The 18,388-nt window shown below is 36.7% G+C and overlaps 1 protein-coding gene across 1 annotated transcript in view; it reads right to left on the reverse strand.

The window, feature by feature from the left end:
* Window positions 1–16,872: 16,872 nt before the first annotated feature.
* LOC148031420 (cyclin-dependent kinase F-4-like) overlaps window positions 16,873–18,388 on the reverse strand; it is a 32,185-nt gene continuing 30,669 nt past the window's right edge. The window contains exons 12-17 of the mRNA XM_087684962.1: window positions 18,298–18,355; window positions 18,038–18,145; window positions 17,905–17,951; window positions 17,575–17,629; window positions 17,445–17,493; window positions 16,873–17,337 (exon numbers count right to left, since the gene is read on the reverse strand). Coding sequence (XP_087541088.1) covers window positions 17,157–17,337; window positions 17,445–17,493; window positions 17,575–17,629; window positions 17,905–17,951; window positions 18,038–18,145; window positions 18,298–18,355 — 498 coding nt within the window. The 3' untranslated portion in view covers window positions 16,873–17,156. The remainder of the gene's footprint in view (window positions 17,338–17,444; window positions 17,494–17,574; window positions 17,630–17,904; window positions 17,952–18,037; window positions 18,146–18,297; window positions 18,356–18,388) is intronic.

Genomic DNA, 18,388 nt, shown 5'->3' on the forward strand with positions numbered 1-18,388 from the left:
CTCTTTTCCAGGTTGATATTAGATAAGTGGATGAAAAATTTGAATAAAAGTAGCCCATTTGATATGGCGATCAGAGATTTGTGGCTGACTAAGGAGATTTTTTATGTGGTCTATTTTGATCCTGAATTCAGATCCCATTAAATAGTATTTCCATTGATGTAAAGCTTGTACTACATCTAACAATTCCTTATCATAGGTAGAATACTTTAGTTCAGATGGTTTGAGTTTACAGCTAGAATAGGCTATGGGATGTGAATCTTGCATAAGGACAACTTCCATGCTTGATCCGCTAACATTAGTGACTACTAGAAAGAATGGTCTATTAAAGTCAGGTAATTGCAAAACAAGTGCATCTGTTAAAGCATGTTTCAATAAATCAAAAGACTTTTGCTGATTATCAAATCAATGATATACAATACCTTTCTTTAATAATTTCGTTAAAGGTAATGCAAGCAATGAAAATTTTCTCACAAATTTTCTATAAAAGCTAGAAAGACCTAAGAAAGAACGTAACTCATGCATATTTTTAGGAATTAGCCAATTCAAAATTGCTTCTATCTTTTTAGGATCAACTTGAATACTATTAGAAGAAACAATATGTCCTAAGTATTCAATGTGGATTTGGAAAATTTCACTCTTTTCAGGGTTAGCATATAATTGATTCTCTTTCAATAATTTTAAGACCAAAGATAAATGTTAATAATGCTCGTTCTCATTCTTACTGAAAACCAATATGTCATCAAAGAAAACAATTACATAATACTGATACTTCAGAAATATTCGATTCATCAATACAACTGAATGTGGCTGGTGCATTAGTTAAACCAAAAGGTATAACAAGAAATTCATAATGACCAAATTGAGTTCTAAATGCAGTTTTGAAAATGTCAAGTGTATCCAATCGTACTTGATGATATCCAAATTTGAGATCTATCTTGCTAAATATTGTGGCCCCTTGTAGTTTATCCATGAGGTTGTCTACTCTAGGGATCAGATACCTATTCTTGATAGTGATCTTGTTTAGGTCACGATAGTCAATGCACATCCTATAGGTATTATTTTTCTTCTTGACTAATAGGACAGGTGCACCAAAAGGAGAACTACTAGGCCTAATGAGTCCTCGAGTTAACAATTCTTCAACTTGGGCTTGGATTTCTTTATGTTCAATTTGATTGTGTCTTTTACATGGTTGTTGAGAACTAGGGATTAAATCTATTTTATGATCTTCAAGACGTGTAGGTGGTAAACCAAGTGGTGAGTCGGCAGCAAAACAATCTTTAAATTGTGAAAGCAATTGTGTGTGCCTAGGATGCATCTGATTTTCCTTAGTTGCAATTTCATTCACCCATACTAAATATGATTTGCTACCTTTTCTTAATGCACGTTTAGCCTGTGTGTGACTAAGCAATGGAATATTATCAAAGGTGTGCGTTCCATGTAATGTGATTTGTTTTCTGTTAGAATGAATTTCCATTGAATGTGTGGAATAATCTATATCGGGATTATACTTGTGACGCCAAGGCATTCCTAAAATAATGTCACTAGATTGCAAAGGCACAATCAAGAAATTTCTGCGCTCAACATAATTACCAATTTTAATTTCTAAAGCATAAACTTCTTGTGTACCATTGTATCTAGTGCTTAAGAATACAAACTTTATACGATAATGAGTTGGAACAATATGTAAAGTTAGTTCTTTTACCAACTTTGCAGAAATAAAATCATGTATGCACCCATCATCATGTAAAACAATCTTTTCGTGATCATGCACAAGACATTTCATCGTTAATAATGAATGAGGATTTGGCATACCTGGTAAAGTATGTGAAGTAGTACTGATATTATCATCATCTTCCATGAAATTTGGCATTTTTTCATGGTCTTCATCTTCAGTCACTCCCAAGTAATTGATGTGAACAGTTGGCTTTTTGGATTGACAATTCACTGCTAGGTGTCCAGGTTGGTGGCACTTGTAGCAAACTATAGACTTGGCTTTGAAAACATTATTGGTAATGGCTGGGAGTTTAGGTATGTTGGGATTTGGCTGAAAAGATAGCTTAGGATTTGAATTTGTGTTTGATGGTAAAGGATGGGGTGGTCATGTCCAAGATTTACGGAAAGAAGAAGGAACAAAGAAATTTTGATTGAATCTTTGAAAGTTAGAATTGAATTACTATGTACCAAAGTTACCGTTAGTTGAAAATTGTTGTGGTCGCTTCTCTTGTCCACAAATTTTGTATTCAGCATCATGGGCCAAGGAAATCGCATCCTCCAAAGTCATTGGCATGTTCACCTCCACATAGAAGTGACCAAGCAAACCAGACATATACATGCACTTGTGGATTGCCCCATGTACATCTTCAAGCATTTGAAGTTGCAATAAGGCATTCCAGAAACGCTCAGTGTATTGCAAAATAGGCTCACGATCTCTTCGTTGTTGCAGAAGATCCCATTGTTTGATTGCTTTTTCATGGAATTGAGGTGGAAGAAAATTCTGCAAAATTTTCATTTGAAAAGCCTCCCAAGTAGTAGGACAATCAATACTTTTGCGAACAACAGTCCACCATAACGATGCTCTATCCATGAGATGGTTAGTGACACATTTGAGTTTGTCTTTTTCGGCATACTGTTCTTCATGGAAATAATCTCATCAAACTGACTAATAAAAGGAATAATAGTTTTTCCATCATATAGCGCCCATTAAAAGTACTTATCTTGGAATTTAAAATTTGTTTTGCTTATCTTGGTTTCTTTCTTAATAGACTGTGCTTTGAGTGTCACATCGATCGTACGTCGTATAATATCTTCGAATTGTGGTCCATCTTGATCGACAGTGGATCATTGAAGAGTAGCCAGTTGAGCTTGCAAAGTTTGACGTACTTTTCATTCCTCTTGAAGTTGCATCATAATTGGGTCTAATTTTTGCTCCATCGTTGGTTCCGGTAAATCACCTTCAGCCATAAAATCTTCCATGGTTTGATCGAACATCCTGCAAAATTTCAAACAATCTCACACACTCGAAATCTTGTTAGAGGGATGAGCGTAGCTCAAGATTGGGTTTACAAGGCTTGCTTCTTTTTTTTTACATATGGCTTTTTGCGATCTTTCTTCTTTTGCGAATACGAAAATTGATGAAGGTCTTCTTCCAAGTGGAAAATAGATTGTGCGTGTCGATTTGCTTGCTGGAAATTATCTCTGTCAGAGTGCAGGTACGAAAGGGGCTTGTTGAGGCTTTCGAGAGTAGTTTGAGGTAAATTTGGTGTGAATAGCAGCTATGGAAGGCTTGAATTTTGAATCTTTAGGAAAGCTTAAAACCTTAAGCCTTATCTTTTAAGGAAAAAGCTTAATGAAATCGTTTTGGTCTGCGACAGTACAAGAGGACATTGTCATCCGAATCAGTGATGTCGAGAACATATTGCCACCACGGTCGCTAAAATTTGAGGTGTTAAGCTTTTTTATAAAGCTTATTAAGATTTATAATCCAATTGACTAATAAAAGTCTCTGCTTCTCTGAGAAAAAAAAACGTCTTGATAAAGGAGCTTTGGAAGTGGTCCGCCGTTGCCAAAGAGTAGTCCTTCACGATCCAACAACTAGCCCAAAAATAGCCCAATTTTACAATTAGCATGCTTTGGCTTTTATGTTTGCTTTTGTCCAAATAAAGAATAAAGCAGTTGGGTGGCCCAAAAGTCGGGTTGTGCCCAAATACAATGTCCAATTATGAAATATTTAAACCGAGCGCCTATGGGCATACAAAATAATAAATGTCTGTCAAGTGCTTTAATAAATAAGCGTGCCTAAATAAATATTAGTGCCATGCCTTTAATGATAAGGTGCCCGCCCATCAAAAATGATAATTTCTTCTAAAGTAATCTGAATACACGCTATCGCCCACAGTGCTTCCCAACGCCACCGCTGCCTGCTCTACACATCAACTAAAGCATTCACAATTATTAGAAAATAATAAATGTAAACCAAAAAAAGTGAATACCTAGCGGTCTTCAACTACAAAATAAATAAATAGGTTGGAACTCTATCCTAACCTTAATTTAATACGAGTGCTCTCTAAACTCATAAATGTCTATTAATTTAACTATGTATTTTACGGAATCACCCACTGTGGAATCACCCACGTGCACATTAAATTAACATGATGCCAAAAAAGGGCAGGCGTCCATGTCAACTTCTCACACAAGGAATCCACCTTGTGTATGAGCCCCGGCAAATAAATATAGTTTTACGGAATCCACGGCAAAACCTCACGGAATCCACAATGAAATTAAAAACTCACGGAATCCACCTTGGCCTCACGGAATCCGCCATGGAATATGCCTCCTGGCATCACTTTTCCTTGATTAAAAGGACTATTGTAATTGTTTCCTACTTTTGAAAACCTCCCTTTTTAAAACCAATTAAGAAATTTTGTCTTCCTTTCTTTTGGGCTCAAAGAGTTGATGGGGCCTCTCATTTGATCAATCCAACCTAGTAGCATTTCTTCTTTTGGGCTCAAAGAGTGATGGGACCCCTCATTTGATCAATGCAACCTAGTAGCATTTCTTTCTTCTTCAATTAGAGATTCTATGGAAAAGGAGCCAATAGAGTGTCATCTAACAATCCTCCATTATAGCTTTTTTTTCCAAGTGATTTACATTAAAAAAATTTAATAGTCCAATGATGTATATCATATGGAGCTTACAAAAGAAACTTTGGGAAATTTTGATGTTTTTATCAAATAGCCCTTGTTATAAATGAGGGTTCAAAAAAGAGTGAGGATGTGGGGCCAATAGAGTGACACTCAAGGATGCATTTTTTTAAGGTGTTACATTATCCAAAATATTTTTAAAAATCATTTGTTCAACTCACATTAAGCTTATATATAGTATGAAAAAATGTATATCATAATGTTGAGTGGCTAAAAAAGCTACATCTTCTTTGCAAAATTATCATTTAATTGGGATGGGGTGCATTTTGCTTTTGGGGGAGTCACTTTATTGGCCCCTTTACCATATGGGGATTTTTTGTAATCCTTTCCAATCATGTTTACAATATGAAAACCATCATCCTTCACTTTGATTCATTCTTGGTGAAGGGATTATTCATTCCTTTTCAATTCAAGAGAATCCTTAATGTAGTGTCCGGTCTTTAGGTTTTTTAAAGCAAGCACTGGGCAAATTTTTGTAGACTATAGCATGCTTTTTTATTCCATTCCCTTCATTGTCTATAGCATTAAGGAATCCCAATAGCTTTTTGCTTGTGTCCATTCCCACTAACACCTATTGCCATCTAGAGTTTAGTACATGAGTGGGTTTTTCCCCCAAGGTTTTACTCAAGGGAGAGGCTAAAATCCCTAAAAATGGAAAATTTGATTGAGGGAATATTAAGGAGCTCAAGTCAAATGGGTATCATGTTAGGTTTGGAACAAAATGGGTCAAATTCTTGTGACTAGTTGAGGAGATCCAAAGGTGAGTTTCTAAGCACATTATCCAAAGCCCAAAACCTTGAGCACCATGTATTTGGTCTCAAACAAAGAGAAGAAATAAATGTTTGGAAGATACTAGATTATTTCTACCTTGGAATGCATATTTTCCTAGCTATTTCTTACCCAATTCCTTGTATATTCTATTAACGGCCAAGCCCCATGACACAAATAACCAATAAAAGCTCTAGATGGATATGCTTTGGTCCAATGGACATAACCAATGGAGAGAGCACCAATATTGACCATATTTGACCCTCTAATTCATTAAGGTTTGTTGATATTCTTCACTCATCATCAACATTTTGTTTTTTGTCTTCATCCTTCTATTGGCCTCACTTAGTACGATGCAGCTTACTCTAGGAGTAGGGTGATTGAGAAGGTCCTCCATTTGTTGGCTCTACTCTTACTCCTTAGAACTACTTGTTTGTGTGCTAGTTGATTCTATCATATAAGCATCCTATAGCATCAGAGGTTCCAAAGTTTGGAAGCCAATATCCTCCTCCAAGATGGTTGGGTCTCACTCCTATTACAAAGAGAATGGAACCCATTATGGAGGAGATGATTTAGGAGTCTCTTTCATCATGCTTTAGGAGTCTCCCTCCCGGAGGAGGGACCATAGAGAATATCTTGCAATACTTAAATGTTTTAAAATTAACTCATGTTTGACCAATGGGGTCATATCCTAGTGATTTGAGAGTGCATGGAGTGCATGAATTTAAACCTTGGGTTTCACTTCTCGAGCAGGACATATCATTACGTGTCTAAAAATTACTTCCTTTTAGCGAGGTTAATGCAATATCATCCTTTTAAGAAAATTGAACTAACCATCTCGTTAAGGCCTGAAATGTGAAGGTTGTAAGACCCTTTAAAGAGAGTTCTACCATTCTTGAGAAGGGTTACAAATATAAAACTTCAATTGGATAGTACATAGTTGCACGCCCTTGCAATCTCTCTAAAAAGAAGAGGGAGTTTCTCAAAGCCTTTCTTCCTAATGAAAAGTTTGGCAACCCTTCAAATAGGCCTAAGGTTCTCATGTATTGCCAATCCCTACTCCATGCTAATTGGATTAGCCTTTAAAACTAAATCCGTATACCAAAAAATCCTACATAGCCAACAATGTCTAATTTTAGTTGTTCCAGGTAACATAAGTTTTTCAAAATAACAAGGCTTAAGATCACAAAGCTACTATTTGTCCAACCCACTCATAAGCCTATTAAAAAGTGGCATCTCAAAATTAATTTGTGTTTTCATCATCTCATAGAGTGAAACTAAGATTGAGAATACTACAAGCTCTTTCTACAATAAATCATTTCTAGAAGACATGGAACAAGCTTTCCATATCTACATATTCACATTTTCTCTCTTGCATATGCCTTCAAAATAAGGTTGTCTCTAATAGTTATAGCCCTTACTCTCATATAGAGGAAGGGAGGATGCCCAAATTTTGAAGAGCTTGTTTAATTATAGCTTCAAACAATATCCCAAGATTTCTTACTTCCTTCCATGACATCTCCTCCTTTGTATCAATTTGCCTATAGTTATAAGATTCAATGTTTTAACACAATCTTGCCCCACATGTTGAAGCTCTCTATCTTAGAGAAGTCAAAGTGTTCCATTATGATGCTGACCAAAAGAATTCCACGTGGGCTTTGGTGCTTCCTAGGAAATCAAAGGGTACCATTATGATGCTTAAGGGACCAAAACAATCCCATGTCATCTTGGTGCTTCTAAGAACTCAAGTGACTACTCTGTACTATCTAGATAATAAGCTTGATTGACTAGTTGATAAATTTGGCATTTCCCATGCTTTTAAAAACTTTTGATTTCCTTTTGATACGCACATTTGGTAGGAGAAGTAGCTTTTGACCAAGACATATTATCCAAACCCCCATCACTCTGAAAGCTCATTTTCCACCCATATCATTCTAAAGGAAGACTAACTATCACCTAGATTTTGTATTAGCCCAAATTTCTTGCAAGTAAACAATGCTTCAGATATTCCAAAGTCCTACTTAAGTTCCATTTTATACAAAAATTCTTGTTTTTTTCCCACTGAGTTTCTAGCTCCATATCTTTGCATGCTTGCTCCTCGTTGAAACTACAAGGCAAGGAAGCTTAAACCTCCCTCACTTTTGGAATGATCAAACCATTACATGCCATTAGAGCAAAGTACATTCCTTCATCTTACATTCAAGAAGAAGCAAACCAAGAGACTATTTATCTCCTTTTAGAAAGTATGAGCACCACATCTCAATCATAACAAAGCAATGGTCCTAAGCCTTAAATTCAAAGGTATGGGTTGTACATGCCTAGTGTTTGATTTGCTTCTTAATTTTCATGAGCACCATGGCACTTATCCTTATTCATTATCTCCACTCCAAAGAAAAAGTCTAAGTTGCAACAAATCTCACCCTCCCTAAGGATTTTTCCATGTTGTGCCAAAGCAAATGAATCCTTCTCTACAAGGATAACTAAGGATCATTTTCCCAATGTGTTGTTTTGAAATCCTACAGCTAAACATAAAGTTGAACCACTTATAGTCCTTGTGAAGATTGCTTTATAAGCTTTTGAGAGTGTAAATAGGTTATCAACTTATCCTTGGTCAATAATTTATTTCCCTTAAAGAATCTCATATGGGGAAACATATGAAGCATATGGAAGGGTGGGAGAGTGCAAATGGTAGATGGATCACCCTTCTTACACAAACCTTTAAAAGTTAATAAGCTTCTGCTCAAAAATAGTTGTGAGGTTGATCCACTAGTAAGATTGCCAAATCACATTGAAGAGAACCCTATTACCTCCATAATTATTGTGTAAACATCGACATCCCGTTAAGGCTTTCTCAATATTGAATTACACTCATGCTATGATGCCTCAATCAAGTCTATCACAATCATAGCATTAATTAAGCACATTAATATGAAAGTGTTGCCTATCATGGATGCTTTAGATACCAATTGATTTAGCTAATAGTTTGTAAAGAGAGCCCCTCAAAAATAGAGGACTCAAATACCTTAACCTGATAGGGGAAATTTATAACGGTAGATATTCCTTTAGTCTAAGAAATTAGGGGCTCTATTACCCATCCAAGCCTTATTTATTAGCCTTCATATGGCACATGTATTCCAACAATGAAATGTCATCATAGTCAAGACTTGTATGCCTCCAATTGCATAAGAAAATCATGAAGTTCCAAACCGATTAACTCCCCATATAATTGCTTGCTTCTTCAACTTGATTCTCATGGGTACAATGGGAAGATCTTGAAAATGAACTTCAATGATCCTCATACAACTCATCTCTACCTATTATTTCAATATTTGTGGGTCTTCAATCAACACATCATCATGTACTTGAAGTAACATGAATTTCCTCAAAATGTTCTTTTGAATGCTTCTGAAAACAATCAATGAGATGCAATAGTGTATAAGACTTACTTTCTAGCCACTCCTCAACTTCATTCATGAAATTTTTTTGCAAAGGAATGTGCACATGCAAAACTGAATTCAAATGAAGTGGTCCCAACGCCTTAACTTTAGCTATGGCAGGTTTCTTGTCTAGAAAATATTTAGCCTATCTCTTCATTACCTTTCCTAATACAAGGAGCCAAATGCCCTACAATGTTACACATAGTATTAAAGCATTGTGAGACATTTAAGCCAATAATCTACACATCCTTCCTTGATGTCATGCAAAAAAGTAGCAACTTCACCAATGTTATATGTTGAAAAGCCAGTTGTCTATAGTCCCTAAGATTTATATCTAAAAGCTTGTGCCCCCCTTTCATTTTTAGGGTTTCACAAATGCCATACATTGATCCAATTAAAGATAAGAATAGTCAACTAAGAGGGATATCTTTGATGATATCCACTCCCATGCTTGCAAAGCTAGTAGGAAGGATCATTAGCATGGCCTATCTAGCCTATGGGGGTTACTAAGGCAACCAATTCTTGGCATTAAAAGTGCTACAAACTCATAAACATTTTGATCTAGTCATTGAGCAAAACATGACTTCCTAGAATAGTCAAATAGGAACTTTCACTTCCTTATCAAAACTCATCAATTTTATCGAGGCACTAGTCAACCAAGTAGAACTAAAACATATCAAGCTCAAGCTCAAACACTAATAGCCTAGATCTTGATTTGACCAAAATTCCATGAGACATGTAGTAACTAATCACCCATTATGACTAACATACAAGGATAGAGCATGCAAGGAAACCAATGGAGAACATACTAGTGGATGTGGTAGTCAAGAAAGGGACCTTATAAGACAAATGCTTAGGTTTACGCAAGGCTAGAGAATAGACAAACATACAAATGAGGTAAAATTGGACCAAGTCCAATGAATTTTGGATTTGGCTAGAGGAATAGAAACCAAAGAGGGAGAAGAGGCTAAACCATCCAATGCCAACATGACCCCTTCTATTCAATTGATTGCTATATAGAACTACCATAGAGAGAGGTAATGCTTCTTTGGCCACCTCACTCTTAATGGATCTAGGGGTGGCATCAGGAGCTAGGAGCCAAATGAGAATATCAATCAACATGAACCAAGTTACCAAATATAGGATGGCAGTGGGCAATGACCCATACAGCTTCGTCGAACACTTTAAACATGTTTGCCAGGTGAATAACCTCATGGATGTTGATAAGAGAGCATAAGCCTTTGGGTTACACTTGGGTGAAAAAGGTTGAACATGTTTTACTAACCTAAACAACATTAAGAATAATAATTTCGACATGCTCGAGAGCTTGTTCATTTAGTATCTTTTGGAAGCATGGTATGTTGATAATTTGATTGTCACCCTCATGAATGTGAGTCTAAAAGACAAGGAAGACATCCAAGACTATGACATGTATGTGCAAAGCCTCTACAAGAGCATTCTTGGTATTGAAAGACCTATGCCAAGAGTTGCATCCATAGTCTTCACTAATAGCATAAAAAACAAAGAGTTATTTTAAAGCCATGACAAGCGACTCTAGCTTGTAGAGAGATGTATTGGGTAATGTGTGTAATGAAGCCATATGAGTTAAAGACTTGTTGAAAGGAAAGGACCGACAAGACAATCCAACCAATAGGTAAATCCATAGTGAGAGGTCAACTATTTGTAGCAAACAAGTAGTGTCTAAAAAAGTACATGAGAAAGGAAAGGGAGTGGATCTAATGCAAGAAATGTCAAACCTTAAGTTGGAACTAGTCAAACTCCAAGAGGCCTTGAGACAAACCATTCATGTGTCCACTGTGGAGGCACTCACCTTACAGCACAAAGTGGCCCAAACCTCAATCAAGATCTTGCACTAATTATGAAAGATTTAGGCATGAAGCTATTCATTGTTGATTGCCATGAAGACTATTGTATCCTCAGTACTACCAACAACAATAATATCCAATGAACAAACAATTTCACCATGAAAGGGGAACTCAATTAGCTCTTTTGGCACCCCATGAATAGAGACTAGCTGCACCTAGGGCAAAAATTTGTCCAACTGGGATACCTCAACCCCATGCACCAATCATAACACTATGTGGAGGAGACACTAGATGAGGAGTCATATATGAACTCTTACATCTCCTTACAATGACAAAGAGGGCAATCTAGTTCTCGTGGACTATAGATCAACTCGAATGATGATGTTGGGCAAAAAGGAAGGGGCCAAGGTCTCAAAGGATTGCAATCCCAATAGCATGTAACTTGTTGGAATTGTAGACATCCTAGGCATATTCCATCATAGTGCTCTGAAAAGGAACAAGCCAACAAAGACAAGGTTGAACTTAGATATCCTAAGGGTGGTGTCTCTCATCTATATATAGACTATCTAAGGAGAAAGGCTTCCACCAGTAATGCACCCGTCCCATCAGTACCCTTAGGACTCTTTGGAGTAGAATCACTCAATGATGAAGTAACGCCAAACTCAATGTGATGATTAGAGTGCAAATAAAACAAGCAAGAGTGATGATACAAGGGCCTAGCAACGTGGATGTTCCCTCAATAGAGGAGAAAAATGGAAAGAAGAAAAAGAAAAAAGAATAGGGAAAGATCAACTTAAAGAGTCATGGCCTAATGCAAAACTTGAAACCCTAGAACCAAAAAGTAAGAAAAAGAGAAGTGCTAAGATAGGAGAGTACCTTGACCCCAATCACCAATTGGAAATAATCAACAAAGTGAGAGGTTTGATAGAATGGGCTCAAGTACACTTAGGAGGCTAGATATTAGAATGGGAGAATCATGAACTATCAAGCATGGAGCCCCCTCTTCTTTGACATACATCCAATCAGTAGAAAGCTAAGAAGCTAACCCACATAAACGAGTATAATAGAAATAGCCGACCTTGCCCTACCGTAGTGTGGATACTAGTGTTCAAATAACAGGGATCGCAATGACATGATTACATTTTTGCAATGTCATAAATAACACCTCACTAACTCTACAATTTTATGTCAATAACATTAAAATTAATATTAATAAGATAAAACTTGCTATGCTAATTAACCCAATGGGGTTTTATGTTGAAATATCAGATTGGAAGCATGAGAGTGTGCATAAGAGGAAGAGAGAGAGCTCAAGTACAAGAAGAAGATCTTGCTTTAGTGAGTTGTTCACAAGTACAACTAGTACACTCTCCTCTACTGTGAGAGTGACCTTTAGGCTGTTTATATAGCCTCTGGATGGCTAGGGTTAGGGTTTCCCCCTGTCCTCCAATTCATTCACACCCAGCTACGCTTATACACCCCTACATACATAAGGTTCACATCGCTATCTCTCAACATTTTATGCATCTTGAAGGACCCATTGAGCTTTTTTGGTAGCCCACTAAGCCTGAGGGATATAGAGAAAACCTAGTTGGCTTAAAATCTTTAAAAATACACTATATGTAGAGGATCCTGATCATATTTCTCACTTTTCCAACTTTCAGGTGAGTCTCTTGGGGAGTGTATCCTTCTTGGGTGAAGAACTCTTACAAAACAACCTCGAGAGTATCGATGGTTTGGAGAATCCTTCAATGAGCCAGGTTTCATTCTTTGCTTGGGGACACTTAAAAACAAGCAAGCAAAGAGTGTGCAAATAAGATCGAGTTACTTGTTCCAACGAGAGTTCCTTGATTGTTTGCTAGTCATGATTCTTGTTTTTTAACAAACTTTAAGGCAATCACAAAGTGCTTATATCTTGGGTATTTGGTTCTCTCATGGATCGCATGTATCTTAAATATGAAGCATTAGGTTAGATAATAGTATTTAAACATGTGTGGATTTTTTTAGTGGCCTAGCATCCTAGCTTGGGTAGTGTTAGTTCATGGTATGGTTATTGTTTGATGCTATTTGGACTATGTTGTCCCTAACTAGGCAAAATTACCTCATGTGCATTTGTTTGTCATTAGTTTAAACATGTACTTCAATGTTATGCTTATTGTTGGTAACTTATGTACATGAATTGTTTATTAATTAAATCTGTATCATTATAATATAAGTATATCTATATAATATATATGCATGCCTATGAATGTTCAAAATATTATTGTGTGTTTACATACTTTTGTGGTATAAAAGCTATCAATGTTCTCATCATTATTGCATGTTTACTTATCTTTTTCCTAATTCTTTTGTGGCATGACACACATGCATTATGTGTTTATTAAAAGTATACGAATGAATTATTATAAATTGTTATTTTATCACCAAAATGAACAATGTTTTTGAATTGAATATAGTTCTCCAAATGATATAAGAATAGCCTTTGCATGTGAGTATATGTCTCCATACGAGTTTTCATGTGGCCCAATTAGAAGAAGTGCAAATGGCCTTGGCTCTAGGGTTTTTTTTCCTAGCCATGCACTGACAACTGTGGATAACGATCACTAAAAACGTGTGAAAGAAAATTGGGGAGTTTGGGGATGGTTGTCCCCATTTTCTTATCACTCAATTCGATGCAATATTATTGATAAATGCCATTTAGAGATGGAGCAAGTTGAAAGGGTTGTTCTATGTAACTTTGGCATGATTAGATATATTGTTGTATCAAATGGTTGACAACCACCATTCATAAACATCATGTTGGTTTCACAAAGGGGGGAGACATTCTTAGAGGCCATAAATAGTACATAAAAAATTAAGTCAAGGGAGTAGATTACAAAGATTTTATATAATACTATTAAAGAGATAGGGCATCATCATGTGGTACAATGAGTTGTCAAAATGCAGCTAGACTTGTAGAATAATAATAACCAAAGATTACATGTGACAGTTACAACACTCACTCACTTAGTTTAGTACTAAAAGAATGGTATGAAAAAGAGAATACAACTTGGTTTACTAGCATTATTAATGATTGCAAGAGAGTTAAGTTTGCTCTCAAGAGCATGTATGATAAAGCTTCCTGTAGAGACATAGTTTTGCATCCACTTTTATACTTTGAAGTCCTTACTTTGAAACAAGGGTGGTATCCTATATTAGAGTTCTACGAGGCATAGAAATCCAATAAGCCCATACTAGAGCCTACATCCAACCAATCCCAGTTTTTTTCAATCACTATCCAAAGCAAATGTATTGGTGGACATTGAAACAAAAAAAATTCCTCAACACTCCAAGCCAAAGATCTATTGCACTAAATTCAATTGAAAGCATAGCATTGGAAGCTTCGATTTCTCAATTCACCCAATTCAATGATGCAATCTAGTTTGCAAAGACTTAGGATTCTTGGAAGCCTTATTAACCTCCTACACCACAAAGCAAACGTAACTTTTGTAAGAGAGAATTCCAACTAAGTCATACCACATATTGGGTGGACACTAGAATCCTTTCATTCCACGACTGTATCTATCTTCTGCACAACATGAATCCATCAATATTTTGAGTCAAAAGTGTTTGCCAAAGCTCTATTAAGCATTGAATTTAATAGAGACCATGAATATTGTGAACTTTGATTTCTCGATTCATTCAACCCACCTCCATAAAGACTAGCTAGAATTCTTGAGCATTAATGATTGGTTAACCTTCTCCTTTGTTTCTATCTAAATCCCCACAATCTACTTTTGTAAGAAATCTTCTAGCTAAGTCATGCAATCATGTTCTTGAATCAATGGCAAGTCTAGCTCCACCTTTGTAGACCATTGCCAAAAAAAATACTTTCTGCCCAAATTGTGAACCCTTAAGATTTAAAGCAATATGCCCAACTTGTCATTTGCATCAATAATACTCTTGAAATTGATTATTTGGCATTTCCTTTTGCTAAAGCCTTTATTTACATTTATTGCTCCTAAGGTCTTTGTTTCCAACTTTTCTAAATCCCCACACACACCAATTCCCTAGTTTAATGTCATCACTGCACAACATGCATAAGGTCAAGGCCCTAGAAGAAAGCACCTTTCACCAGTACTAGGTTGCCTTCTTGGATGTTCAACCCTCAACCACTACATTCTATTACTTAACAATGAGATTAAACCAATGTACTACCACCATGCTAACTGGAAGAAATTTTTTGCAAACCTTAGCCGCATTGACCACCTCACCCAATCTTCAATATTCAAGTCAAGGAAGCAAACCCTAGAAAAAAGCACCTTTCACCAGTACTAAGTTGCCTTCTTAGATGTTCAACCCTCAACTACTACATTCTATTACTTAACAATAAGATTAAACCAATGTACTACCTCCATGTTAACTGGAAGAAAGTTTTTGCAAACCTTAGTTGCATTGACCACCTTACCCAATCTTCAATATTCAAGTCAGTGAAGCAAACTTGTGCAAGCCTTGATTCAAAATTGGTACATCTAATGCAATTTCTTCAATTTATTGGCACATGCTCCCATGTAGTATGAGAAATTTATCAAATCAATACATACATGCTCTTATAATACTCCCCAACCTCCCAGTTAACAACAAACTCATTAAATCAACCTACCTATGCTCTCTTAAAAAGGAACCAAAAGGTAGCTCTCTTCTTCAAAAACTTATACTTAAGCGCACATGCTAGAGGCTACTATTGCCATAGAGGACCATGCCGCATATGTTCCTATTAACTAAGCAAGTACTTAACAACCTTGCTAAGGCTATGTTGCTTGTGCCAATGGTTGGAAAAATGCTTGTGCAAGTCAATCAATTTGTTAGGGAGCAAGAAGCAATACTCAAGGTAAGAGGTAAAGATAAGGGTGCTTAGAGAAGAGAGGGGTACATGCATGGCCACTTTAGATGCTCTTGAGCTACTTAAACAAACTTCACCTTAAGAAGGCTGTGCATCAAGAGTTGCATGTAGCCAATTTAGAGCGAGTTACATGTCACCATCACCTTGTCAAACCCTATAGGTCATAAAACAGCTTTAAACAAGTATAATCAAGTTCATGTCAATCCAAATAGCATGAGTTAGCCCAACTCCTTTCATATATTCATCCTCCTCAATTGATTTTACTTGCCCTTGGCAACATCATTCAACCTTCACACTACTAGATAACATGTATGGTGTTTCAATTAGAATCATTTCTAAATAGCATGGACATGACTACACAATCAAACATATAGAATATCCTAACACAATAATTGAATAAATCCTACAATCCTCTCACGACCAAGGTAATGAACCATTTTGCAAGCCCTGTGTTTGGGTTCACATGCAATCACATTGTCACCGATCTCACTTCCCCCATCAGCTATGCCATGTACAGACCTTCACATGAAAAGACACCAACAAATAATAATCATTCATACATATTTTAGCATTCACAAGCCAAAGCTGTTAGATCAGGGAAAGCAAACCATGGTCCAACTAAACTTTGATATACATTAAAAGAACACCATCGACCAGCCCCCCATGCCCTCATCCCAAGGACTGCAACACTCAAAACTCCACAGATCGTCATTTATAAGCAGTTGTATTCTGGGCTTTTGAACAGGCTCTTAGAATTTTGAAACCATGGGATATAAGCTGGGCCAGACAACCTGGCAAACTTTTTCATAGCAAGTAAGCTGATCACCCGCTCAACCAATCAAAAGGCTTTTCTGTCCAGGTATGTCTGATTAAGCAAGGTGAATCTAAAGAAAAGTTTCTGTGAAGTATGAAGCACCTCAGAAAATAGGATTGCAATGCTGAGTTTTAACTTCAAACATTAACACTGGCAATCCAAGAAAAACAACATTTGAGATTAACATTTCATATAGCTGTTTTTAATCCAAAAAGTATGCAATCAATCTGATGGTGATATACGTGCAAGACAATAGCTATGCAATCATCTAAACAGCAAATGTGTGTCATATAAAAACCTTTAAAAGTTTAGTATCAATCAAGGGCAACAAGCACAACCCCCATGATTAAAGCCCTCAAATTCTGAAAGGGTTTGATTAGTTAAACATCAGACCCCACCTGATTCTGATGAAGCAAGTAGAGCACAATGGCTTTGCAATCGTCAGTCATAAAGCATCCACTCATGTATAAAGTGTAAATAAAAACTCAAGTCATATATATCCATAATATGAGCAATGAGCAGCTCCTTGTAAACAAAGATCTTAAAGCAAGTACTCGTCCAGTCAACGCTCTGAAGTTCATTGCTTCATCATATAGAATACATGACTTTCAAATAGATTTTACAGAGTAAAAACCTGAAGGGTAGTTTGGATGGAGAGAGGAAGTGGTTCAAACAAAAAATGCAGCACCGGAAGAAACTAAGCATGTAGTATATATGTATACTGATAGATTAATGGCGACGGGCAGCCCCTACACGAACACAACTCTCAAAGCGAGAATTTGTCCGCTCAAGGACTCTCCCATACTGCTGATACACATTGTTCGGTGGCTCAGGATAGTCTCTCATATTTTGCCTTCCTCTTGATTGAGGGAGGCCTTTGTAGCCATCTGAAGACGGCTGCCAAGGTTGCCTGTGGTTGTGCAACAAGACACCCATCAAATCAAAAAACAGATCAGAATAGATACAAATCAGTCAGTATCCAAGGCTGAAGTATTGTTTTAAATAGGCTTCAACTACCTCCTAGAGTGGAAGAGAGTTGGGGAAGACTTCAATTTGTCAAAAGCACCTGCGAAGGTATAAATTCCACCATTGAGTTTGACTACATTTGGTTTTCTACTGTACATATTTTAATTTACACATAACAGACCTTGTGCATGGAGAGGAATTCTCCCACCACCATTGAGATTCATCCCTTTAGTGGGCTGCCAGTCAAAAAAAAAATTTAAAAAAGAGCATGCATTCATCACTAGAAATTGGAACAAAGACATAGAAACATGGAGTCTATAAATGCTAAACTAATGGGAATATAAACATAGGATGCAACACAACACCAGATTAAGGAAGAAAAATGAAAAAGAGACTAAGGGGGTAGGGTGTTCACATTTTTGTCTTGAGGGCACGCAAGGGGAGCATGTGCATGCATGTGTGTGTGTGTGTGTTTGAGAGAGAGAGAGAGAGAGAGAGAGAAATTAGATACACTGTCCATCTTAGTTGATTCACAATATTGCTCTCGTGCCATGCGAGCTGTCAAGTTTATGGATGACATCAGTCGTAATTCATCAAAAAAACACCAGAATATTAACAACAATATGATTGACATAGAGAGAAACCTTGTAAGGGTGGTTTTTTCTTCATGATGGTTGAAGACAAAGCCTTCTCAGTATTCTTCTCCTCCTCAGGTCTATTTAGATCTTTGTGTCCAAGGTTCAAAGAGTTCCCTAAGAAGATGAATCAACTATCAGATACACTCATAACGTGCCACCAGAAGCCAATAGCTCTTGGAAGGATGAGACTTGAAACAAAGAGCAAAACAGAAAAATTGTACTGGAAAGGGGTAAGGGAGAATTTTTTCAAGGTAAATATTCCCCACCTGTTTTTGGTGATGACTGTCCAAGCCGCAGAATGCTTGGAGGAATGTAAGCACCAACCTAGAGAGAATGAACAATAACAAAAACACAGTC

The sequence above is a fragment of the Lygodium microphyllum genome, chromosome 9 (assembly GCF_053477565.2).
Source record: "Lygodium microphyllum isolate KBCC chromosome 9, Lygodium_microphyllum_v1.1.10, whole genome shotgun sequence".
NCBI classification, from domain to species: Eukaryota; Viridiplantae; Streptophyta; class Polypodiopsida; order Schizaeales; family Lygodiaceae; genus Lygodium; species Lygodium microphyllum.